The 25,741-nt window shown below is 40.3% G+C and overlaps 1 protein-coding gene and 1 long non-coding RNA gene across 3 annotated transcripts in view; one reads left to right on the forward strand and one right to left on the reverse strand.

Annotated features, from left to right (window-relative positions):
- The window catches only part of PDE7B (phosphodiesterase 7B), a 183,892-nt gene that overhangs the window by 120,762 nt on the left and 37,389 nt on the right, over window positions 1-25,741 (forward strand). For both annotated transcript variants that reach the window (XM_075035782.1, XM_075035781.1), the window contains one exon: window positions 24,537-24,620. In XM_075035782.1, coding sequence (XP_074891883.1) covers window positions 24,537-24,620 — 84 coding nt within the window. The remainder of the gene's footprint in view (window positions 1-24,536; window positions 24,621-25,741) is intronic.
- LOC142034962 (uncharacterized) lies at window positions 15,382-19,259 on the reverse strand. Its single transcript, XR_012651779.1, has 3 exons — window positions 19,155-19,259; window positions 15,565-15,689; window positions 15,382-15,446 (listed from the first exon to the last, which is right to left on the reverse strand). It is a non-coding gene; the product is annotated as an uncharacterized LOC142034962 (long non-coding RNA).

Below are 25,741 nucleotides of genomic sequence, written 5' to 3' on the forward strand. Positions count from 1 at the left end.
AAAGTCGGTGTGGCAGGACCCAGCACTCAGTGGGACCCAACACACAGCTGCTTTGCCTGGGTGGGCCTTAAGTGGCTTGCCCCACTTCTGCCTAAAAGCTTATGAAGTTGTTTTTAAGGATTTTGGCCAAAATAATTTTTAGTAAAGCTCACAGCATCTGAAGGTTTGCTCTTTGGCCGATGCTCTTACCTCTTGACCTGTGCAACTGTTCTTCCTTTGGTGTGGCACTGGAAAGTAAGAGTAGGAAAAAGTAAAATAAAGAACAAAAGGAAATTTCCTTTCACTAGAGTTATGTCTGTCTATCACTTAACTTCTCGTGAAGTAATTGTTAGCAATTCAGGCATGATTTTGATGTCTCTCCTGAATACTTAGTGTGTGTAACTGTTGACCACAATTTTGGACAGTTTCCTGATTCTTGATAAATGGTATTCTCCTTCCATGTGCTAAAGCATTAAGGAAACAGGTTTTTATTTTTTGTGTGTTGGGGGGTGGTGTGTTTTTTTAAAATCTGCCATGAATTACAGCTTACAACAAGTCTAGCCTTCTGCTTTTCTCTTGGTCTCCCTCCTCAGCACAGAATAGTATTACAGTATTTTCCCCACTTACTTAGGTTGTTACAGACGAACAATGTTTGACGTAGTCGGAAGCCTCCGAGAACTGCTTCTTTAATTTTCTTTGAAAAATTGCTACTTGACAGATAATTATTTTTTCGAAGTAGGATGTGCCAGTCTTGATAGGTCATTATGGACAGCATGGAGCCCTTAGGAGTGAATTGCTCTATTCAGTCACAGCATGGTCAGTGGTGGCTGCAGCTGTTCCCTTTTAGCTCCCTCTACGTGGTTCTGTCCTAATCCACAGTGTGATCCTCAGGAATAACAGAGAGCATCATCCTCTGGGCCAGGAGAGCCCTCAAAACTCCCTACTAATCTCCCTGAGAAGTTCACCCAGTAGTCTAAATGGTAGCGGTTGTTTTATGACATGGAGACTTGGCTACAGAGAAGGGAACACAAACCATCTTATTCTTAATTACTTTTTAAAGAAAATCAGATTTCCCCCATAGTGATCATCAATGGTACTTGTGTTTGGAAGAAAGATGGATTATTAAAAATTAAACCAAATCTGCCCAGGGCAGATTTCCAATGGATCTTACTCCTCTTTAAGTTCACTTACGCTTTCATAAGTAGTTCCTGAATAATCTTTAGTAAGTGTAAAGTAAAGAGCCACCCATGCTAAAAAAAAATCAGCCAAGGTCTAAATTTGCTTTAGGAACAATTTTAAAAGCAGTGGTCCAATTGTGTCAGCCAGTTGTGTTGTTCTTCTTGCCTTTTCTGATTTTCCAAACTGTTCAGTTTCCATATCTAAATGGCATTATAAAGCACTGTCATATGTATTTCTTTCAGAATCTTAATCTTCCTGATTAGAAGTCAGTGCCATCTTTGACTACATTTGTCAATAAGAAATGCAGGATATAACTTGGATCTCTAGAGTTTGAGGATTAACAAATCTGTTGAAAACACCACCATAATCAGCTGTATCAGTCGCACCCACCAAGAAGCTGTACCTGCAGCCAGGGTTCTTGTACCCACCAAGTTCAGGTCTATCCCATGTAATCTAGAACAGCTCCTTTGATGAGAGGATGCTTATGCTACATCTCTTTTGGGTCTGGTGTCTGACAGGTGTGTGTACAGCCAGGACATTTTAGCTCCATGCCACTCTGCCAGCTTACCATGTCACGGACCAGAGTGCATCACTCCTCCAACAGCAGGACTGGTGTGGGAGGCAGCCTACGTTTCCAGCGCCTGCTTCTTCTCCAGGCTTGCAACTGGAAATTGGAGGCAATTAATGGCCTGTTCTCTTTCTGGCAGTTTTCAGGCCTGCAGACCTTAGTCCTGTAATCCTCAGAAGTGCCTTTTATGAAAATAAACTTTGCGTTTTTTGAGAAGCACTGAAGCCTCATGAATTAAAAACGCCACATTACCAACTTTCCAAGTGGAGTGACAGATTGTTCCACCCTGTCCTCGTGCCATTGTCAGATAATAAAATTGAATTCATCACTCCTCACAATGTTTCCTTGGGTGCAAAAAGAAATACAAATCTTCATAGCTAGAACTGATTAATGTCAATTCTGTAATGACAAGATATTTCAAAATTACTGTCTCATGTCCTTTTCTCTTTAGCAGTCTCCTCTGTTAGAACATGTTTACAGTAGGTACTCTTTTAAACTAGAATTTCTAAAAGGATTCAAAGAAAGAAAACAGGGAAATTACTTTGACATTCAGTGACAGCTGTAATATCATGTAAATCATTACTAATGGAGAACAATTATGGAGGCTCAGAGTTGACTGTAATAGATTTTTCACACGAAGGAGAGAGGATGTTGGACCTACTGTAGAGCTGTGAAGAAGTAATTACATATCATCTTTCGTACCTAACAAATGAGGTATTTTTAAAGATGTCACAGTGGCTGTGACACACTCAAGAACATCATGTTCTAGGCATTGAGGTGTTTTGTTTGCCTTCATACATTTTAGAGCAGCCATCTGTACTGCAGCATTTGTATGCCTGCTACGTATTTTGGGTATGCGTGTACATTACCGTTTTCATTTTGCGCCTTTGTTTGGTAACCTGTTACTGGGAACATTGCAGCCACTTAGGACCCATGCTGACTGCTGCCTGTTGTCTTGCCTCAGCCAACGTGCAAGTTCTTTTTCAAAGTGACCTCTTTTCTACTTAGCAATGTGACCTCCTCAGGACTAATACCTCCCACAGAGGAAAGACATCCTATTTCTACAGTGGTATTTATACTGAGGTCTGAGAAGGTTTAATGAAATTTAGTAATTTGAGGTCCAGAACTCTAGTGAGAGATAATTATCCATAGCTTACGAAGATGGAATGGATGCTATTTGAATACTCCCTTGCTTCAAGGACATAATGCCGTTTTCTTCTGGCTATTCTGTTAATTTTCATCTGATTTTTCAGTTCTCTGTATCAGCACTTCCCTTAGTTATGAGTGGGTTTTAGTTAATGCCACTTGCCTCCTGCCTCTGCCTTACAGATTGTGAAAAATTACTGTAGGGCAGTGTGCATTGACCTGATAGATGGAAGGCTTCAATTGTACCTGCTGTTAGGCTCACCTCTTATTGCATCCAAGTGGAAAAAGAAAGCAGCGCTAGGACATGGCACTTTTACTCTGCCCATTTGTGGACTGGAGCCCAGAACCAGGATTTTATATGTAACAGCTACATGAGAATTAACTGAGCCTAGGTTACGTTCATGCCTTGCTTGCATTAACTGGAAAAGGCTGGTGTTCTTCCTGTATTTTGGACTGGCCCGGATTCACCTGACCATTTGTAGAAGGCCTTGCAGAGGAAAGCGACCTCTAACAATACTATTTGAAAAAAACCTGTAGTTTGTGATCTTAATCACTAGCCACATAAAAAATCCTCAGTGTTTCCTGAAGACGTAACAGGGTCAGGGCATATGTGTTTTCTTTCCATTTATCCCCAAACATGTGTTTTCCCAGTGAATAAAAGTGTAAACAAGAGAGTGAGAAGACAGTTTATTTTCCTGATTTCAATCTTTTTGTCAAACTTTTTCATCTTAGAATCGCACTGTAAAATAAAATTTTGGGAAAGGAGCATGTTCCTAAATACTTGCAGTGTTTAAACCTTTGTTTCCCTTGATAAAAAAATTTACGCTGAAACCATTTTGACTACCCCATCAACTCCCCCCTCATCCCACGTGCTGTGGGAGACATCACGTGTTGAAAATCTTTAAAATGTGTTTAAATATATATTTACAAACATAAATATGTATTTTAAATGTGTGTAAATACATATTTATATTTGGGGGGGGCTTTGTGCCTTGCTTTCCTTCCCATTGGAGGATCATTCAGGCACCTGGCTGCTCATTTAACTCATGGCCAACTTTGCCACTTGTTGCTTTGCCAATATAGCCTTTAGAGAAGTCCTGGATTATTGCCATGCATTAATAGTTTGTCCTTAAAATAATTAATATGTGCGATCTATCCTGTGGTTTAAAAAAAAAAATAACCAAGGACAAAGTACTTGGGTTTTACTCCTGGGCAGAATTGCCATGTAAATGTTGCTAGTGGTGATGTTCACTTCACTGGTTCTCATCGCCGTGCTGATGCCAAGTGATAATTGGGAAACTGATGTGGCTGAGAGAACCAAATTTGTAGCAGACTGCTTTTGTTCCTTTTCAGACGAGTCAGTTTTCATCATGGCTGCCACACAAATATTTGCAGCAGTAAAACACTGGAGGCAGTTCAGGGACAGGAATTTTCGGATAATATAGAGAGGAGTAGAGGTGACTTGGCCAAGCTGAGTAAAATACATGTTAGGTCAGTACTATTCTCTCCAGCTGCTACCTTGAATTGTCTTTGACTTCTAGCCTATGATAAGACCAGTCTACTCATCTTTACTGGTCTTGCTATCGGATACATCACACATATTATCTATTTCAGGGTTTTAAAGCATGTATTTTTAACTGTGGGAGTTAAAAAGATCATGTGCTCTGAAGCAATTGCATTCTAAAAATCACTTAATGCATGGGAAACTTCACAGATCAAAGCATGGTGTAATGTCTTATGATGGCATGTTGTCTGAAAGATGCCAAATGCCCAAGTGGAACCTGAGAATGTTTTATTTTTCAAAGTCTTACAAATTACTGGCATAAATCTGCCTAGCTGAATAGCTCCAGTTAGAAAGTATTGATTCGATGTCATGCAACTGAGATGAGGGAGTAGGAGAAGGAACTTTTCTCACAAGATTTGAATTATTTCTGCAAACATATGTAGTGAATTTCCGTAATTGTGTTGGTTAAGGAAACTGTTGCTCAAAACTTTGTCGCACTGGTGACTAGTTGTTCTTTAGACACCTCTAAGTGAGAAATATCTGGGAAACAAGATATATGCATCCTATATAGCAAGATTTTGCATGTGCCTAAGCGGTTTAATGAGTGCATGCAAGAGGCTGTGGGAAAGCTACTACAAAATCAAAACATAAATAAAATCTGAACAATTAGAGAGTGACAGGGGCTGAGACTTGGAACACCACCACCCACCCACCTGCACTTTGTTGAAGGCCTAACACCTCACAGAGCCAAAAAAAAAGTTCATTGGCTCAGAGAACATGAGGCTGAATTGTGGTGTGAAATGTGTCCCCAAACCTAGCAATTACAGAACTTGAAGTAAGGTTTTGTAGATGAGAAGATAGGTTTTTAATAACAACCATTTTCTCGTCAGGAATTTGGCAACCTAACCGTTCAACAGCTCTGAAGAGACGTTAACACTTAAGCAAGATTTCTTGTAGGATTTCTGGCCTATTCCATTCCTGATGCAGCTGGGTCGATATTAAAGTGGTGTTTTTCAGCACTGCCTGAACCCAGAACGTACAAGGAAGCATCAACAAACAAAAAAAAATGAACAGTGGGGGAGAAGAAGAGGGGTGATGAATTTTTTGATGCGGAGATAAGCTACGACAGGTCGCAAAATGGCTGCCTGGACCCAGACCTCCATGGGATCAGATGGTGCACAGCGCTGCGCCTGCCCGGGCTCTCTGCAGCCTGCAGCCTGGGCTGCCCGCGTGCATGGAATGACAACCGGAGGAGAAGAAGGGGACAGTTTGAAAAGTAGCTTCCCCAGAAGAAATTCAGGGAGGAGAACGTGATCTTACAGCAGGCGAGGTTTGTAGGGTTCAAGATGTTGTTCTGTTTCCTGCCAAAGCAAAGATGGAAAATAAATTGACGCCGCTACCAGAGAGAGTCTTGATAGGTTAATCTCAGAAATTAACTCTTTCAAAATCTTCAGCAGAAATGAGATTTGGTGGGATTAAATGTGATGGAGAAAGAATGATTAGTGGGGCCAGTGATCTGGAGAATGTGGATAAACATTGGGAGCAGAAGTCTCAGAGAATACAGTGGATATACAGATTCATGAAAGAAAGTAATAACTTTAAAATCTCCCAAAGTGGAGAAGGAAGATCCTGTTAAATATTTAAAGCAAGACATGTTTTTCTTTCCAGAAGCAGGAACAGCTGCAGGGTAAAGAATTGCGCAGAGCTGCCTGCAACTCTGCCATGCTCTACTCTCAAACAAGCCCAGAGCCACGACACTGAGTTAAGATCCCCGGAACCACACAGGTGGAAGGGCCTTCTGCAGGTCTCCGGTCCAACCTGCTGCTCCAAGCAGGCTCAGCGGTGAGCTCAGACCCAGTTGCTCAGGACATTACCCAGCCAGGTCTTAGGAACATCTTGAGGATGGAGACTGCACAGCCTCAGTGGGCAACCTCTTCTTCAGGAAAATTCAAGAGAGAGCTAGAGTCTTCCGACTTGTGCGGGAGGACGGACGTAAGAGTGTTACAGGCATCGTCCCAGGCTACTTTAGTGAAAAGTAGTCTCTGGCAAATGTAGTACGACACTGGTGTCTCAGAGTGGTTGCCCAAAACCATCTAACAAGGAGACCACTGCTTGGGTGAGCAGAGGTTAAACATATTTGTCACCAAGCTAGGCTGAATTTCGACATTATGGGAAAGAAGGGAAAAAAAGAAAAGAGGAAAGGATCAGGTGGATGGGATGTACAACTGAGTGGTTGACAAAGGTGGGAGCTGACTGTGCCTGCCTTACTATAGTACATTTTAAGGTGAAAACATAAAGGAGAGGCAAAAGAAGATGAGGCCTAATTAAAGAGACTGGAAAAGTAGCCTGGGTGATGATTCCCTCTTATGTCAGAGAAATAAAGGCAGTTTTCATCAGTGAACTTCCTACTGCAATTGGTGATGTTCAACAGGTCTATAAAAGCATTGGCTGGGTTTATGTTTATGAGAGGAATGGATTTATGTCCTGAAGACAAAGAGGATAAGAGGGTAGAGACTTAGTAAATTATGGTGGAAAAGATCAGCCAATAAAAATTATTTCAGTAACTGTTAAAGGGATGAAAAGCCCTTCTTTATATGAAGCAGAGAGACAGATGTATTATTGTGCCATTGTAAGACATGCATTTATGAGTGGCCTGAAGGAGATAACCTGAGAACATGAGGACTGCTGCTGTCCACAGTCCCCTCTCCTCAAAATATTGGGGGAAATACTTCCTGAGCAGTCTGTGTTGGGGGAAAAGGCAGTAGGCAGGTTACAAGTCTAGCCCTTGATCAGGTGACTGATAGCTACACAAAGCAGCATACAGAAAAGTTAGCAAACTCATTGTAAGGCTTGTTTAGTCAATGCTCTTAAGGGGGAGAAACTCCTTCCTCCTGGAAGAAAGCAAAGATATTTGTAATACTATTAAAAGAAGAGACTGCTTGTCATCTATACATATTTCATTCATGCTGATTGACTAGTTCTCACTAGTATTGACAGACTAGTAACGTTAGGTATGTATACCCAGTGCAGTATGGATTCATGGTAGGGGGACAAATTTCACATAATAATAGAAGAGCTCTACCATGAGCTATACAACGCAGACTAATAATATGTAAGTTATCTGGGGGTCTCCTGACAAAGAAAATGCCATTGAGCAGCTAGAGGGGTTATTTAGAAACATTGCATTTAGGAAAATGTGGCTTTGGAGGTGAGACCTTGCATTTCTGCTGTGTGTAAGAGTTTTTAGGCTTTTGAAATAGGGAGAGGAACGTCTTCAAGCTGGTTAATTAACATGGCAGGAACCTCCCTGGTGTCTATAGCTACAGCAGGAGAACATCTGTCTGTAGCAATTAGGCAGGAACTTCCAAACTAAAGGGCCGCTCACAGATGGAACGGATAGCTTGCCAGGCAGATGATGGAGGGCTGTTTATACAAACCCACTTTTCCTCTTAAAAGCAATAGAATAGCAAACACATATCATTGGCAGTCTTTGGGTAAAATTAATTATGATAAATCTGAAATGTTAAGTGCCTGCTACTTTGAAAAAATTACACTGGGAGGCGAAAACCCCCTCAAATTCATTAAGTGGGGTAGGAATTCATGCTACTGTGACAGAAAAACGCAAGGTCTTACTGAAAGTTTATTGTACTGTTTAAAATAGTAAAAGCCTTTGAAGAATGGGTAGAGTTGAAGCTTTCTCAGATGTGCAGAATAGCTTTCAGTAAAATGAATACATTTCACACCTGTCTTATTTATTGCTGTTGTTAAAATTAGAGAATTAACATTGTTAAAGAATTTCTTCTCAGAATCTATCAAACATGTAAGCCTGTTTTGGTTAGGGAATATAGTGCCTTGCCAGGAGTTGGGTGTGAAATCATCTGGAGATATTTGAAGATACCCTATGGTGTAGGAGGGGTTTTTCAGTATGTTTATTTTTACTGTATGTAACGCTAATATTTATAGAAAAGTTCTCATAACACTACGTGTTCCGCTCTTGATTAGATGACATAGGATTTCATGAGAGCTAAAATCTATTTGACTTCAACAGAAATATGGTAAGACTTAGCACGTAAAATCTCAGAGAAAAAAAATCAAGGAAAGAAGTTTGAACTAAACAGTAGGGAAAGATGTAGAATAGTTGCCTTGGATCTCCCCCTACTCCCTCAATCCTCTCCTAAATGCAGTGTAAAGAAAACATTTGTACTCTATGGCTACTGTTTCTCTTTATGATCATGCACATTTTCTGGTGATGGTAAGTAGTGCTACAGAGGTTGCTAGCAAAGGTGCTTCTTTTTGCAGTACCTTGTAGTTGTGGAAGAAACTCAAATAACAGCCTCTGTACCGCTCTGGTTTAGCTACCTATGCTTTTCTCTGAGAAGCTCATTTTATAGAGAAGGAAAATCCATATGCTACCTTTTACAACTGCTAGGCAAATTATTGCTCAAAGCAATAGTTTCCTACCCTATCAAACCCTGCAATTTGCTAATAGCTCAGTTTCTCCATCATGTCTCTCATCAGATTAGACCGATCAAAAAAAAAAAAGGGAATCCATATCTGAAGGACAAACATTCTGTAGCCAGAATCTTCTGAATTCCAGTAGATACTAGTATATAATATAGTATTTTTCCATTGTATGTGTTAGCATATTGAGGGTGGATGCAAGGCTTACTTCTTACTAACAGTTACATATATTCCTTTTTAGAAAGTAAATATTAACCTCAATTTCTTGCAATTTCTGTCTGTTCCACTCCAGGTTTTTACCTGACTAGGAAAAAAAAGATAAGAAGAGAATTTTGGATTTATTTTTTGAAAACTGTATTGGTCTCTGCTGAATTGTCCTTGTAGCCTGACATGACTGCCCTAGGAGTGCAGGGTGTCACTGCTTCTTTTCAGGAGATGGAGTTCTGTGGCTGCTGAATCAAGGTCTTGAATACATGGGATTTTTTCAAGTTGTAATTTCCAACTCAGTTTCTGATCTGAAATGTCAAGACTCTTCAGTCATATGCAAACAGAACAGCGTGTCTTTATAATTATGATAGGACCCTGTTTGCCTGAGGTTGTTTCCACCCCCAACCACCCCTAACAACTTTTGTTCTTTCAGTGACCCCAGTGGTTCCTGCAGTATCTGCAGACTCTGCAGCACCTGAATGCACATGCAGCCACTCAGTTTCTGAAAAAGAAAGATTTGGGAACAGTGACTGCTGCCTTTGCCGCAGGGGCCTGGGAGAGCACTGGCTGGGCTGCTCCTCCCGTGGAAGGCTCACGGCAACCTGTTCCTTTCTTCCTGTTACTCCCAACACTTCCCCAGACCAAGACATTTACTTTTCCAGGAGCCCCAGTGATGATATCAGTTACTGAGATTGGAAAATGAGGTTGCAGAGAAGATCAAGGAATGGGAAGGCGACTGGGTCACCTCCAGAGCCCCATTCCTGTTTCCATAGAGTTGAAATTAATTTTCCCCTTTTATATACAAATGGGAAGTCAGTTCAGGAAAATGAGATTTGTCTTTTCAGGTGAAAAAACAGGACAGGCTGTTCAACTCCCTTGTGGGGAGTAACCACTTGTAGCCACTTCCACCAGCCCTTGTGCGCATAAGATCTCTATGCCTAGCAGCCATCTGCATCCAAGGCTTTTGAGACACCTGGAGATGGGCCAGCAGATCTCAGAGCAACTGCAGGAGCCAACACAAGGACTGCATGCACAGGTAGTAGGAAAAACTGTTCTCCCTAGATCTGGGAAAAAAACAGTTGCTGAGCTTTATTTCATAAAAAGGGAGAGGACAGGAACATCTCATACTGAAACAACAAAACTGAAGGATGGGCTCACAGCTGCAGTATACTTGCCACGCAAATAAGATGGTCCTGGAAGAAGTGATTTATCTTTATCTATAACAGTCCCTTCGTGCTGTGATGGATCCTGTTGTATTCTGGAGAGAGAATTACTCAGCCATTAGGTTTTGAGGAGGAATAAAACAGGAGACTTAGTTTAAGGTGAGCTGGAATATACATCTTTCGTTAGGATTTTAGGCATGCTTCTGTCTGCTGGCAGAATTTTAATCAGTGTTTCTCTCCATGTAGTTGATATCAGATCTGTGTTTGAATATCCATGAATACGGTGTACGTTACCTTGCTACACTTGTGTGGGAACTAACAGAGTACAGCCTTTTTCCCAGTAATATACATCTGGTATTAGAGCCTGGTCCAAAACATTAGTCAGTTTTACAACTATAGACAGAATTTTATGACAGTCTTCAGTAATGTGACAACAATGAGCTGATTCTTACAAATTTTCATGGACTTTCTCTTCAGTGTAGAACCAAATTAAAATTTAACATTTTCAAAAGTGTTCAGGTAAACGTTTCACTGGTTCAGTGAGACCTAGCCAAATGTTTGGGGAGAGAAGGATCTTGTGAGTTTTCTAGCAGAGTTTCTGAATTGCTTTTCTGTAATAAATTCAAAAGCTAATTTGCAGAACCTTTGTATTAGATATCATTTGTGAGTAGAGTCTGAGTAGTTAAGATTATTTGTCATACAGTTGTTGATTTTTCTTTGGTAACCATTAGTTACTGAATATAATGTTCAGGTAGATTCTAGGAAAAACAACTTTTTTCTGGATATTACTTTAAGATATACTGAATGTTTATTCAAGCCGATCTGTTTTGAAGAAAACGTCAGTAATCTTACTGCTTTTTCTGTGTTAATGTCTTGCAATTCCCAGAACAAAAAAAAAACAAAAACAAAAAGAAAAATAATCTCTCCTTAGTATGAATTGCACAAGAGTATGATGAGTCGAGAAATACTTTTTATATGCCTTCACACACACATGCCAAGAAGTCCCTGCTAGAGTTATTCTCTATTGGAATTTACAGGAGTTTGTGAAGAGCAAATACTGAAGTACTGTCTCGCTCTTTCTCCTTTAAAATACTATTTGAGGAGGGGCCTGAGGAGCTGGATTGCTCATAAAAGGATCTGTTCAATGAATATGTAAGACAGAACTCTTGAGTTGCTAAGCTGTAATTTAAAGGTAAACTTTGAGACAAAACAAAATTAAATTATTGTTTGTACAGTTTATTGTTCCTTTGGGATTTATAAAAACAACTCCAGTATTTTTTGCCTCCACCCAAAAAAGTGTGTGTGTTTGTTGTATTAGAAGTTTTAGATTGCAGTTTCCTCCGCTTTCTGAAAGACTTTAACAATTATTTGAATTCCCTGAGAACATGTTAAAACACAGGAGACAAAAACCTCAGCTTCTGTTTTCAGCCCTAGTTGTGGAGAAAGGCAGTGTTGCAGCACGTGCTGTCAGTGAGAGGACCGGGTACTTCTCATGTAAAATAGTTTGAAATATTCACAATATTTTTTTTGCTGGTTTGGTTTTGTTGTTTTTCTATATTAACAAAAAACAGGGATAAAATGCACAGGGCTTTTAGTTAACTTCAGATACAAAGTAATGTAGATAGTACAATTAAAGATGTTTACTAGTGACACTTCCTAAATGATGAAGTAATTGGAAGACGTTAAATAGGAAATTCTTACAGGGCGTCTTGGCCTCTGGAAGGGATATGATGCCGGCACACTCCGGGCTGCCAGCATCCCCGGGAAGCTGCCTCGCTGGCTCCATGGGTGTGGGGTGCCCGCACATGCCTCCCGGTAGCGTTCTTGGCACTGACGCAATAGATGACGCTTTGGCAAAGTTTGTGCCAGTGATGGGCCCAAATCGCAGACCTGGCTTCTAGGTGTAGCTCCAGCATAGTGGTTCATGAATGGAGACTTCTGGTTAGGCCAGTTAGCAGATTAATTAGTAGTACAGTTTTTACAATGTTGATTCATGTTTCTGTCCATTCATGGTAGTTTTGGAAGATAATTAAAAAAACACGTATTGGTGCAAAGTTTGAGCAGCACGTAGTTCACTGTCTGAAAACCAGGGTTTTTTCCCACTTCTTGTGGAAGGATGTACAGAGTAGGAGGAAGGAGGAAAATACTTTCCTTCCCCTGCTCTGTCCATCCTCCTCAGCAAGGGGCCAAGCACGATCCATTTCTGTTCCCAGGGCAAGACAGGGTTTCCCTCCCTTCAGGTATGCCTGGCCTTTTCTCCCAAAGCATAGTATTTAGTGCAGGTCCCTTATGCGACATTGCTATTTGTAACTTCAGCGTCAAAGTGAAATCAAGACTAGGAGTACATAATTATGGGATGAGGGAAGAAGGTGGTGATGTAAAGGATCATTGAAAGGGGCTCTGGTTATAGTGAGCTATGTTTAAGCCTCTCTGCATATCTTGCTAGTTGTTCTTCCTTTCAGATATTAAGGTTTTGCAGTTTCTGGAATAAGGAGCAGGGATAGAACCCCAGACTCACCAGAACAAGTTGGGCAGAGGCTACCTGGCAGCAGCTTGCACATTTGATGGGCTCAGCGAGGCCACGGTTGCCAGCACACCTGCTGGGGAAGAATCCCAGGCACCAGCTGCTCCTGCTACTCCGTGACGTCCCAGTCAGGAAAACACAAAGGTTCCCCAGGTTCTGGGGAAATACCAGTCTTTGCCAATGGCAAGCACCTAATTAGATTTGTTTATCAACTGTTTTTGTAATTACAGAAATATGTAGCTAATTATTTTTCTTTGGGGCAGCTCATGCTCCCCTCTCTTAAGAATGTGCAATGAATAAAGAAGGTAAACTGTTATTTAATTGTCCTTTAGACAGTAAATATTTAATGCAACTGAACCGTAACAGAGAATGGGTCACCGAGAGTAGGCTAGTACGTGAATAATATGAGGTTGATTCTCTTGTGCCACACTTTTATAGTTTTAAATTTTAAATGCATAGTACATAGCAAAGATAGTCCAGGTCAGTGATCTGTTTAAGTGCAAGAGGTAGCATATTTATTTGCTAAATTCTAGCAAGGTTAGGGTTCCGGATTTGGTGGTTTGCATTTTCCCCCCCCCCCCCAAAATCCAGTGTCAAAACAGGAAGAGAAAAGCATTTTTCAAATGGGTGAAGAGTCAAGCTCAGCTTCCACTTTATGCAGCTTTATTCCTGTGTCTAGCATCAAAATTAAAAAGGTTCCACTCCAAATAGTTATATTACCTAGATATGCTATTTTTATTTTTTTCTAAACAGAAAAACATTCTTAAAAGAAAAAGAGGTTTTTATCAAAATAATTTTCTCTGGTGAAGAAATATTACATGATAAAATGTGGGTTAGCTCAGGAAATGCTTATCTTGAACAAGCAAATAATACTAAGGTTACCTGTGCTTATTTTGGACAAAGGTTTCTTGCCTTATGGTTCAATAATTCACTGAGTTATGGAGGCATTTGTATGTTCCACAAGGAAACTAAACCAAATTTAAAACCAGTAAGAAAGAAGGTTTTCAGCTATTTGCCATAGATACTGCTTCTGAATACAAAAAATAATTTATTGCAATATATGATGTACAAACAAAAGTCAAATCATTAATCTCAAACATTTGTTCTTGCAGTCTCGTCTGTAGATAAAGCTCTCAATCAGAGCAAAGCTTCTGGTGGTGAGCAAAGTTTTCTCCTGCAAGATATTACGGGCACCTTCTTGTGCTGCCGAGCCAACGCTCAGCACTTCCTTCTCCTCCTTCCCCCTTTCATTGCTCTCTCCCAGCCATGGAGACTCCTGGAGCAGCCCCATCAGGAAGAGTAAGTGGCCGACACTGCTGGGCTTGCTGGTACAAAGCCGCGCAGTACTCCAGCCTCAGGAGAAGGCAGTGAGTAGAGGGGAGGCTGAATTACCAGTGAGTCAGAGAGAAGGGGAGGAAGAAGAAGGGTCACACCTGAGTTAGGAATATGTACACATATAAATATATATATATATCTCTATCTATCTATAGTGCAGAGGGGATTTGGAAAAAAGGAGGTGAAGAACATGCAGAGACTGATGAAGAAGGATCATCCTGTGGTTAATTAATGCACAAGATTGAGACTCGTTTACTTTATTGTGTCTCAGTTTACCTCTAAAGTTGACTCTGTACTGATGTACCTTGAAGGGTTGTGCAAGCACCATACAATCTTTAGACAGAAGTTTTAGATACGGGGAGACAGGCTGAATCAGTAGAGACTGAATCTCCTCTTGTGTGAGGTGAATAGCAGCCATGCAATTCTAGCACAAAATGAGAAGGGAGCAAATCCCAAAGGTCTTGTACTTTTCCTACTTGGATCCTACACAGGCAAAACTGCCATTCTGTAAAAACTATTGACAGACTTCAGGTTTTGGCCGATATTAAGCGTTTCAAAAGTAGGCGATCTGTTGCTATAATGGCAACTGCTGTATTGCCACTTAGAGTCTTGAACACGTATCTTCTGTAGTTTCATTGGAGAGGGAGGGTGTAGAAATCTCATGGGCAAAGCTGTGATAATAGAGGGAAATTTTCTTAAGTGTCCTGTTAAGAGTTGAGAGCAAATTTTGGTTTGATGGCATGAGTAAAACCCTCTGCAGTCATTTTCTTTGAATGTTGTCTAACTTAACTGTTGCTAGTACGAAAAGCAGAGATAACTAGAGTTTGCATGGTGGCGATGTAAAAACCATGACCAGGACTGCAGGTAGAAAATGCTGTTGAACCACTGAGGCCCTGCATTAGAGAACTCACTGTCGACACAGAACACACAAAACACTGAAGTGGAAGACTGAGGCATGGAAAGGAAACAATTTGTTCCAAAAGAAATCAGGAAATGAGCTCTGAGCTAATTATTGCCATTCTGCATTTTAATTCCAAGAGTGCCCTCTCTTTCTCTCTCAGAAATAAAAATGTCAATCTCAACTTACTGAACATTTCCCCAAAAGAAGTTCCATTTGTTCTATTCCACTTTGAATTTATCAGTATTTTTCTATTAATATGTATGTCATTATATCCATTGTTATTTTACATAAAATAATTATACATAATATATCAAATTTTAGTCAATGTTAGGTAAACTTGGATTGTAGTGTCAACCAGTTTCTGCTTGTCTACCTAATAGTGCCTTAGCAGAAAATGAGAATGATACCTTGTGGCTCGGGTAGCTCCTCAGTGCAACCCATAAAATGCGTATACTTGCAAACAGTGGTTCTTGAGGAAACTGTAAAATAAAAAATGAAAAGTTAATAAAAAAGATCACTTAATATGTTATAGGTAGGTGAGAAATGAGAATGCAGAACAGTAAAGCAAACTTGGTTGAATAAATGCTCGACAATTACCTCAACTTTCTGCAGAAAGAAAATCTGTTCTTCAATGGCAAAACCCTCACTGGTGGATTCAAGGATTCCAGTTGTGTTCTCACAGTGGAAGCATTTAAAGCGCTGATAATGGTCAAATCAGAAATCTATGTGATAGAGTAAGATGTAGATGTTTGAGAGAATTCAGTTTTAAGTTGCAATACATAGGCAAATGCAAAGAGGTCTCTGAAAGAGCAGCTATATCTAGAACATTATTACAGTTAAGAAAATATAATTTATAGTTTGGATAACTTAGAGTCTGGGTGGAACTGTGAGTGAAGAAAACCATATCTTTTGGGCACTGGCAATAGAAGTAGCTTGACCTAATGCACTATGCATAGAGATCTGAGCTCTATACCTCTTTTTGGCATTAGTCTTGGAGAAAACACAGATTCTTTGTGCTTTTTCTTTTACACAAAATGAATGTCATTATATGAAACTACTTAACCTATTTTGGAAATTGCTGTATATGGAATTGGAAGTGTACAAGTCTTAGAAACTTGTTATTAAATACATGTTTATTTTAATAGTTGGGAGTCTAGCAGAAGACTAGAATCCAAAGAGTACAATGTCAGTAACTAATAATGTGTTTTGATTTATGCTGTAGTTTATTTGGAAGAGGGATGGGAGTAGCATGACAGTAAGGTATTATCTTCAAAGTTGCCATGGTAATGCAACCTACTACCTGTTGCTAAGAACATGCTGTAGCTGTTATTACTTCTATTACAGCTCTTAACATTTAAGGATGTATCCTTTAGTTTTAAAGGTGTTGTTTTAGATTCGGTTTCATACATTAAGAAAACCACTAAGTTTTGCCACTTCCCAGCAGGGGTCTAGAGCAAAAGCAATGATAGCAGTGCAAGAACCTGTTTCTGCTAACATAGCTCCCATCTTCTAATGCAGAGTCATTTACAAGCTATCTAACCATTTAGGAAGACAAGAATTATGGAGACAGTTCAGTGCCCTATCTGTATTAATACCTGCTTTCCCTGGAAAGTGAGTGATCATTATTTGGAGACAGAAAAGGCTAAAGCCCCAACAATAATGCAGTATAAAAGCTTCAAAATACAGACAGGTGGTCCTTTGCACTAGCACTAGAAATGGTAATATCCAGTTTACTAAGAGGATCCTGTCCATTGCAAGTCTCATTTCCTGATCCAGCCAAGTGCCCTGGGACCTCTTTTAGTACCCTGGACCCTGCTGAGCAGCAGCAGTATGATAAGCCTCAGGTCAGCCAAAGTGCTGCCATTCAGGACCACAGCAACAGTGAGACTCGGGATGGCATCAGTCATATGCTACTGCTTGTGAGTACTATAAGCCGCAGGCAAGAATGGGAATTATAAATGGATCACTCAAAAAAAAAAGCAGAATAACATCTCCTTCAAGCTGCCTGTTCTCCCAGGCTTTCATTTTCATCTTACTGGTGAGTTCAGCCCCATAGGTAGTAGTAGATGGCTAGCACATTGCAATATAGTTCAAGCGATATATTTACCAAAGTCAGGATGGTTGTCTAAACTGTTCCTTTCAGGTAAGGAGGTGGTGATAGATGACTTCTGTCTTCTGCACTTACAATGCTGTATTTATACAAGTCTGTGCTTTCTTGTTGGATTCTCTTTTCCAAGACCTGTCTCCTCCTTTTAGTTCAATAACTCTCTCTTCTTTGCAGCTAGATACCAACATTTGTCTCTCTTTTCCTCTGCATATGAAAGCCATTGGCTGAATTTTGCAAAATTTGTGCTGGCAAACTCCTATATCTGGATTTCTCATGTCTCCAAAATGAAAAGTTTGTACGTGAACAAGCAGTCTGTAATTTGCCAGTGCTCTTATGCTCCCTTTCTGTCTTTGTGTCCTGTGGTTTAGCACTTCATGTAAACTTCTATAATAACTTTTGTGGTTTTGTCTAGAAAATACTGATAGCTAAGTAAGTATCACACAGTAGCATCAAAGAGCTAGTTATTTCTTTTTATAGAGAACAGTACTCCAATTACTATTGCATAACAAGTGCTGATTTTTGTTGAACTGAGCTGTGGGGTAATACTACACTGTATGAGCATACACAGTACATGTTTTGCAGGTGTGCCCACATTGCTGTGCACTGAAGGTATATGCATCTATTATACTTATTACTACATAAATAGTAACAGTCACTGGGATAATCACAGTGAAAAGCATACTTATAGATAAGAGGTTTGGTGTGGTCTCAGCTGTCTGAATATGATCCTCACAGGCAAGGTCTCGGATTCTTCCCCCGGTATGCTGTGCTCATAATCGTGGCACTTAATTTAGGAACAGAAGTGTCTTACACTCCATCTGCAGTCAAAGTCAAAACCATGTAACTCTGAAAGGCAGTTCGGTCTCTTTAAGGTTAGTCACTGGGCAGAGGCACCTACTTCGCTCCACTGACTCACACCTACGAGTACCTGAAATATATCTGACCTTAAGGCAATAATTCATAGCCCATTATCAAACTCAGAAACAGCTGAAAGCACTTCCAGTGCAGTGTAGTGTATTGACATTTTAGAAAGCTACCTTCTTTAGCACATGCAGGATTATCTATCCTAATCGATTCTGACCCATTTTTTTCAGTCAGAGGTAGCTACTTAGTTTTGTAGGCTCTATGTTTGCTCATGCAAGAACAAACAGGTCTGTGAAGAGGGCAATGTGGGTACTGCTTCAATATCTGAACTTCTTATGACTGCTGTTAGCTGGTTCTCTATGGCAGTTTTATAATCTTGGATTTCAGTTGTCTGCAAGCACTTTTCCCAAAGTCTGCATGTTGTAATAGCCTTGCCTCAAGATATTTCAGTTCAAAATCTTTTCACCGGAGTTGCTGATGTGATCTGATATGACCAGCTGTTAAAGGCATGCCTGTGGATCCTAGCATCTTCCTCTCTCTGTATTTCCAGATAGGCTATGCCTCAGTGCAAAAGCAAACTTAACAGGAGACTTCTAACATTGAGGAGGGTTTTATGAACAGATTGTCAGCTTCTGTTTCTTGCCTTTTACTCATTGGCACAAGCAGTGGTGATAAGACTGTTAAGAAGATACAGCAGTTGTGTGGATTTTGGTCGGTAAAGGAGGGCAGAAATTACAGCTGGCGAGTACAGTGAGGCAGTGCCACTAGTTTATGTTGAGCATAAGAACCACCATTTACTCCAAAATACAGTTTTGTAAGAAAACAAGAGGATGAGAAATGTTTCATCTGCAACTGTTGCTAGTCTGAAGATGAAACTTTGAGTAGCTGAAATTCAAGTAATTCACTGGTTAAAAAAAAAAAATCATTCATGGGGTAGGACTACTGCAGGGGAAATTAAGTGATTTTCTATGTAAAAAACATTTGCAAAACCAAATGATGGTTTCTACACCATCATTTCATCCCCTTTTGGTAAAAAGGGAGTACCAACAGTTACCTTCCTTTGCAGGGCATTCTGAAATGAAACTGCAGAACACATTGGATGAAATTACTGCTTAAGGGCTCATTAGGACTATTACCAGAAATAGAACCATGCATCATATGGCACAGAAAGCCTAATGTTTTGGAATATTTACATGCTTAAAAATTCAGTGCTTACAAGTCAGTGAGGTGAGCTGGCTGCCCCAGTTTCTCCTGCTGGAAAGGAGAGTCATCCTGTCTCTGTAACCTCCAACATCAGTCTCACCGTGTCTGTTCAGAGGAAGTGTTCTTGTTCACTGAAGATCTTATGCACATGAGGAAATCTGCAGACAAGAATTGACAGTAACCTTTATAACACTAATACAACAGAATGAAAATAATCCAAGCAAGCACAAATCACCATGAACAAGCATTACACGTCTTCAAATCAAAAATAATTCCAGTAATTCTGTGACTTGTTTTTAACCTAACTTTTCATCTGAGTTTGCTACTTCTACACAACAACGTTTCCCTCTTTTAGAAAAAGTTTCCACCAAAACCAGAATGGTGCTTAAAACATCAACAACTCATCTTCCTTCATCTCAGAAATCCCAAGCCATTTCATAAGTGAAATAGTGAAGGAGCCAGGGTCTCCATGGAGTCCACGAGAGGCCTTACACTACTGCCACTCGGTTTTCCATGGAAAGTACTCAGCCACTGCAGTATGTGTCCTAAAACAGTCAGCTTAAGAAATATTTGGATGAAAATTGTAGAAAAGCTTGACTAGAATAAATACTTGCAACCTCTTGTGAATTTGCTGTGTTATTCCTGACTTACCACATGGAGCTGTGTACTAAATAAAATCAATAATTTGGTGGCTGGTCCTAACTTCTGCTGCATGAAGCTGTTCTGTTGTTTTGTCGCAGCTATGGCCCTGTTTTCTCTTCTAATTTGTTGTGCTTGCTCAGTGAAATTGAATCCCACATCATTTCAGGCAAGTCTTGGAGAAGTTGTTTTCCTCGGTGCAGATGGCTCTTTCTTCCAGATGTGACAGGCAGCTAAGAGCTGCTTCTTTTTTTTTCTTGAAATCACGCTGACGCTGTGGCTGCAGTAGTACTGTGGTTCTTGCCCCGTATCTGATTTTCCCGTGACTATAAGCTGTCCTGCGTGTCAGTCGCAGCATGTGCCACACAGGCTCCTGTTATCTGATGTAGGTTGCTTTGGTTTGTTTGGTTTGTTTTCTCTTCTGTTTTAATGAGGACAAAGTAAAATTCAAGAGTGTGGTGGCTCCTGGGAGATGTCCCCGCTGGAAGCTCTTGTGGCAGCTTGGCTCTGGCAAGGGTGCAGCCCTTTGTGTTTGCGGCTGCAAATGTTCCACCCTTGTATCTTCAGCCCAAAGCAGCCAAGGAGAACCTGTACCCTTGCCGTTTCCCTTCACCCTGCTTGTTTCACTTGGGAACACAATGAGCTGTCAAAATTTCCTGCCCTGTTTCCACAGAATCCTTCCTTTTGCTCCAAAAAGGATTATTTATCTAAAACTGCTAATTGCATAAATTGTCAGAACAATTGTTTAGCTTGATTTTAAGGTGGAGAGCAAAGACATGTAAATGTCTGTTGGACTGATGAAAATCACCCTCAAAGTCCTCTGTCAGAGTGAAAAAGAGAGTGGTGTGTTGCCATGAGTGACCCTTGCCTCTCAGACAGTAAAAATCATCTGGTATGGTGTACATCTGGTGCAATCCCTATTTTTAGCCTCTCTGTTGAGTGTACTTAGAGGTAATTAAAAGTAATAGGGAAGAATATAAATGTTTTCCAAATCAGTGAGCCAAGAAAAAATGGAGGAAGGCAGGTGTGGTTGATGTAGCCCACCATCGCTTCTTAAATAGTCTTTCTCTAATGATGTAGAAAGAGACTAGGTGGCACCTGGCAAAGTATTTTGAAATAACAGATTCATGAGGTAGAGCTGCTTGATAACATCTTTGACTCATCAGAAACTTGCCTTCCCTGAGGGTAAAGTTAATAATCCTCGAATATAAGGATTTTAGTGGCATTTACTAAGTCAGTGATGATGTAGATTTATTCTGCATATAGATTCCGATAGTGCTAGAGACAGCCCAAACTTCTATTGTCTGTAAAAAATGTAAAATGACACAAATAGCCTATCAGAATCATCAGTAATTTTCCATGACTTCAGGCCCTCAGCTTTGCTGGTAAAGTAAAACTCATTCACATTTTCTTAGTTTGAAGAACGTAGAGCTGGTAGCAAGTTTATCAATCATCATGCATAGTCTTTAAGTATTTCAGGCCATCTTTCAGCATGTATAAAGCCCATGCCATCAGCTGCTTCAGTTGTTTTCATCTCCTCCTTCGGAATGATATTCTTCTGCTCACCTAAATGGTTCTTTTCCCACTCTGCTGCTTAGCAATGGTGGGCATTAGTCCAGGGTGATTTTCCTCTTATGAAATGGTTCTTCAGTGCCCTGATCATCTTCCTAGAGGTCCTTCCTTCTACTTTTTCCAGGAGGAATTCAGCCTTCTCATAGACAGTGTGCTTTGACTAATAGCATCAATACCTCCCTTGCTTTCCTTCTCTACTGGAATTACCTTGCCTGAATAGTGTACATACGTGTCTGGGCTGGCTAGTCTTTAGTTCTGTGGGAGACATCAGCAGCACCATGAGAGGAAGCTGGACTAGCAGTAAAATGAAAGTGGAAGCTGCAGGTAGCTGGGCCATAAAGCAGTTGAGGCGGTGCAGTTGAGCAGAAGGTGACAGTAGCAGTGAACTTTATTTTTAAAACTGTAGCTTTATATACCTGGTATCTCCCAGCTTTGTGTTATCAGCAAGTCTCACTAGTGCTCTCCTAATTCTGTGTCAAGATCATCAATAAAAAGTTTGAAGATCATTCCCAATATGAATCTTATAATCATGCGGTAATTGTTCCCAAGCGAAAGTTTCCTTTCAGTGCACCTTGTTATCTTCTTACTTTTAGTCTTTTCTGACTTCGGTTTTTGTACTCATCTCTTGCCTTCTCTTATATGTTTAACAAAGTGCCTATGGTTGAAATGCACGACAGTATTGATTTTTTCCTCTTGTCTAACAGGTAGCTATTTTATTCAAGGTAATTAAGTATCGAGTTTTATCTTGTATAGTCTACTTTTGGTAAGCCCACATTGTGTTTTCTTCTTTGTTCCAGTTGACTACCTACCTTTAGTGATCTCTTCCTCAAAATTTGGGGTCATGCTATTAAGATCAGAGTTAGGCAATTTTTTCAATACGTAAATGTGTATGATTTCATTATTCTCTAGTACTGTGGTACCTCTCTTGAGCAGATAGATAGATGTATTATTTCATGTCCAGAAAGAAAATTGGTCTTTCTGGGTTTGCAGTGTCATGTCTTGGGTTTTTTTCAGATTTTTGGAGTTTAAGTTGCTCTCTTTTTTTGAAGTACCTGTTGATTTAGTCAGGAGTGACACGTTTATCAGTGTGTTAATGCAGGGGATTATTTGTAGTTTCCTGTGAATTCATTGGTGCCTACAGAAAAACAAAAGCCTCAATCAAGGCATGCTCATGCTCTGAATTTACACCCGCTCTTAATTTGCTGATGCTTGTATTAGTGACAGGCTCAAGCCTGTCTGGTTTTGGGGGGTTTATATAATGTGTACCATATGCTTGCCATTCTTACTCGTTCTGCGTGAATCGGCCAATCTGATGGGTCTACCTGTGGCGGAGAGCAACACTTTCAAGTCTGGGTGCTGCCTTATGAGCTCTGACTCGTGGGTGCTGATGAATCTTGCTTCGGTGTATTACAAACTCTCCAGCTATTTGCTCCACCCTTCTGCCCTTTAACAGAAGGATCGCAGGGGAATCGGTTTATATACCTCTGTTGCCACAAGTTGCACGTGATTCTAAACTGCTGATGAAGGTAGACCCGCACTGTTATCATACCTTTGAAGTGCAACAGCTGAAGAGCAGGCAGAGGTTTGCACCTCCTGCCCCTGCTGTCAGGAGGGGTAAGTGGGGTCAACAACAGCTTGAGCTGTTTTGGGCTGATTCCTTAGAGCGAACGGTTGGCGAGCAGGAGCTGAGTACAGGGAACGCATGTTCTGTCCCTGGAAACAAAAAAGCAAAGTGAAAGTAAGGATGAGAGAAAATAGATTTATATTTATAATCAAAAGTGACTGTGTTTGAAATATTCTTAATTTGAGTGCACGCTCCTGTGTCTTTCGTACCTCTAAGGACCCCTAGAGGGCACGGAAGTTTTTCTCCACCTCGAGTATTTAACTTAATAAGTCTCCTTGGCTTTCTTCCCTTAAACATAATTGCAAGCACATTTTAAGTGAACATTAGATAGAAAAAAATAACAGCATCTAACTAGGTCCTTCTTTTACGCTGCAAGATGTTTTCTTGGTTTTAAACACAAGCAGTAGAAGCTAGCACTAGCAGCCAAATTCTTGAATTATTTTTGTTTAGATTAGTCAGATGCTATATTCGTATCCCAGAGGAAGCACAATTCAAACTAATAATTCATCATTCTATTGCAAACTTTGAGAGGCCTACCATGTGAGCTGTCTGAGGAAGTGCAGTGGGTATGCTTTCAACACAATGGCCTGTGTTTCTGTAGAAGAGGAATTGATATTGTGAAGAACTGGAGTACTCTAACCTGAACCTCCAAAATCTCCAAACTTAATCTTAGTTAGGAAATTTTAATATTTTGGTCTTGTTATTTGCCTATAAAGAAACGATTACATTACAGTACAACTTATGTAAGGTTATGGAAATATAAAAATGACATCTGCTTCCGACTACTTCCTGTCTACTTGGGGAAAGGTTTTGTAACTCTTACTCATCCTGAGTAGCATTTTTCTTCTTAAATGAGTTTTGCCTATTTCATCAGTATTACATGGTAAGTCAGGTACTAATCAATGTGAATTACACAGCGATACTAATTCTTAGTATTGTGTTGTCACTTTAAGGTATTTAAATGTACATCCTAAAGCTCTGGAGTAATGCTTATCTGAGAACATCAGGTTTCACTTACATAAAGCAGCTTCAGTGTTTGAGGAGAGGGCTGACATTTTCCAGAGTGCTTAAAGAGCAGAAAGTAAAACAAAAACAAACAAAAAAAACCACCTTAAAAAAAAAAGGTCCTATTTTGTTTGGGGTTTTTTTCATCAGCTCATGATTTTGAGACCAGTCCCACAGCTTTGGAGGTCAGTTGGTCTGTGAGCCTAGTCCAAGGTTGAGACCTTTGTGTGTGATGCCATGACAGTCAGAATCCAACTGGTCTTGTCTGGGCAAATAATGGACTACTCTTGAAGCAGTGAGAGTCTACTTACTGGGCAAGAAGCTGTTCAGTACGATAAACAGGAGGAGATTTTGTGCCTTTGTTCTGATAAGAGGATCAGCTGTACTGCTTTACCCAATTACCCAGGGATGTCATGGGAGATGATTTTTTGGACCTTAGTTTTCCCACTAGAGGAGCGTAACGTCATCACTCTGAATAGAAAATAGATCTAGATCTAAAGAGCAGAGAAAGGCAGCTGCCCCTTCTAACATCTCTGGGGATTTTGTGTTTTGCAGGAGATGCACGGGTGAGAGGTCAGACAGGGGTTCTCTCCGAGCGCCGTGGCTCCTACCCGTTTATAGACTTCCGTCTTCTTAACAGTAAGTGCAACCCTTCCTTCAGGTCTGCATTAAAAAAAAAAAATCTGTATTGAAAGTATACAAACCAAACTATCTCATTTCATACATATCTGTAGTTCAGCTGTCTTCACACAGTCAGCATTAATAATTCTGTTATTCCCACCCAGTGTTTGACTGTGAAATGTTTTGATTGTATGAATACTGTCCATAATGCTGAGTCTGTCAAGTAAATACAGTAGTGCCATGGGATGTGCTGGAGGGGACAGGAGGTGCTTCAGAATTAAAAAGATAAACCTCTGTGTCCTTTAGCCTCTTAGCCAACAGTTGGAACAGATTTATGTGAGTCTGTTATCCGGTCATATAGAATTGGCACAGAAGAGGAGCATGTGACAGCACTGACCAGTGGTTTACAATAACATTAATTTTTCCAACAATTAGAACCCAATCCAAAGCCCCATGGAGTCTTCTCATTGACGTCAATGGATTTTGGGTCAGGCCAGCAGTGAACATCTGTTAAAAATAATCTTAACCTCATTTTGATTGAAGTTATTTTGCCACTGTTGTAAATAAAGGAGGGCAAATCTAAAAGAAAAAAAAAAAAGAGATCCTGTTGGATTTTTTTCACCTGATGGATTCTGTATACTGATGCAGACCCATTAACCAGTGTGTAAAAAAATAAATTAAAATAATATAAAAAGACAGAGAGCACCTAGTCTTGGGCTCTGTAGCATTCAGTCTGGATGCTGTGTTAACTCTAGTGTTCAGACACAGGCAGATCTCGATGTGTCCTTGTGTACTGCACAGACCACTCCGTGTAGCCTTTGAACAAAAGTTATTCACCGTCTTCGTCAAAACAGACTGAAACTCCAACAGTTTGTTTAGTGATGACACTTTTAAGATTCTAGCGATTATGCTTTTCATTAAAAAGCAATTATCAAACCAAAGTTTTATGTCTCCTTTTTGTAACTGCTTACCCAAGTGCGTGGGGAAGGGAGGTAGATGGCAGGGAGTTTGGGGAGAAGCCCAGCCGCAAAGGGTGAGGTCTGGCTGGGGGTCAGGAGAAAAGAGGGGCTAATAGGAAGGAGAGGACTTGGGCTCTGATCAGCTGCGTTCACCCAAGCTGGCAAAGTTACCCCTGCCTG

This window comes from Buteo buteo, chromosome 9, assembly GCF_964188355.1.
Source record: "Buteo buteo chromosome 9, bButBut1.hap1.1, whole genome shotgun sequence".
NCBI classification, from domain to species: domain Eukaryota; kingdom Metazoa; phylum Chordata; class Aves; order Accipitriformes; family Accipitridae; genus Buteo; species Buteo buteo.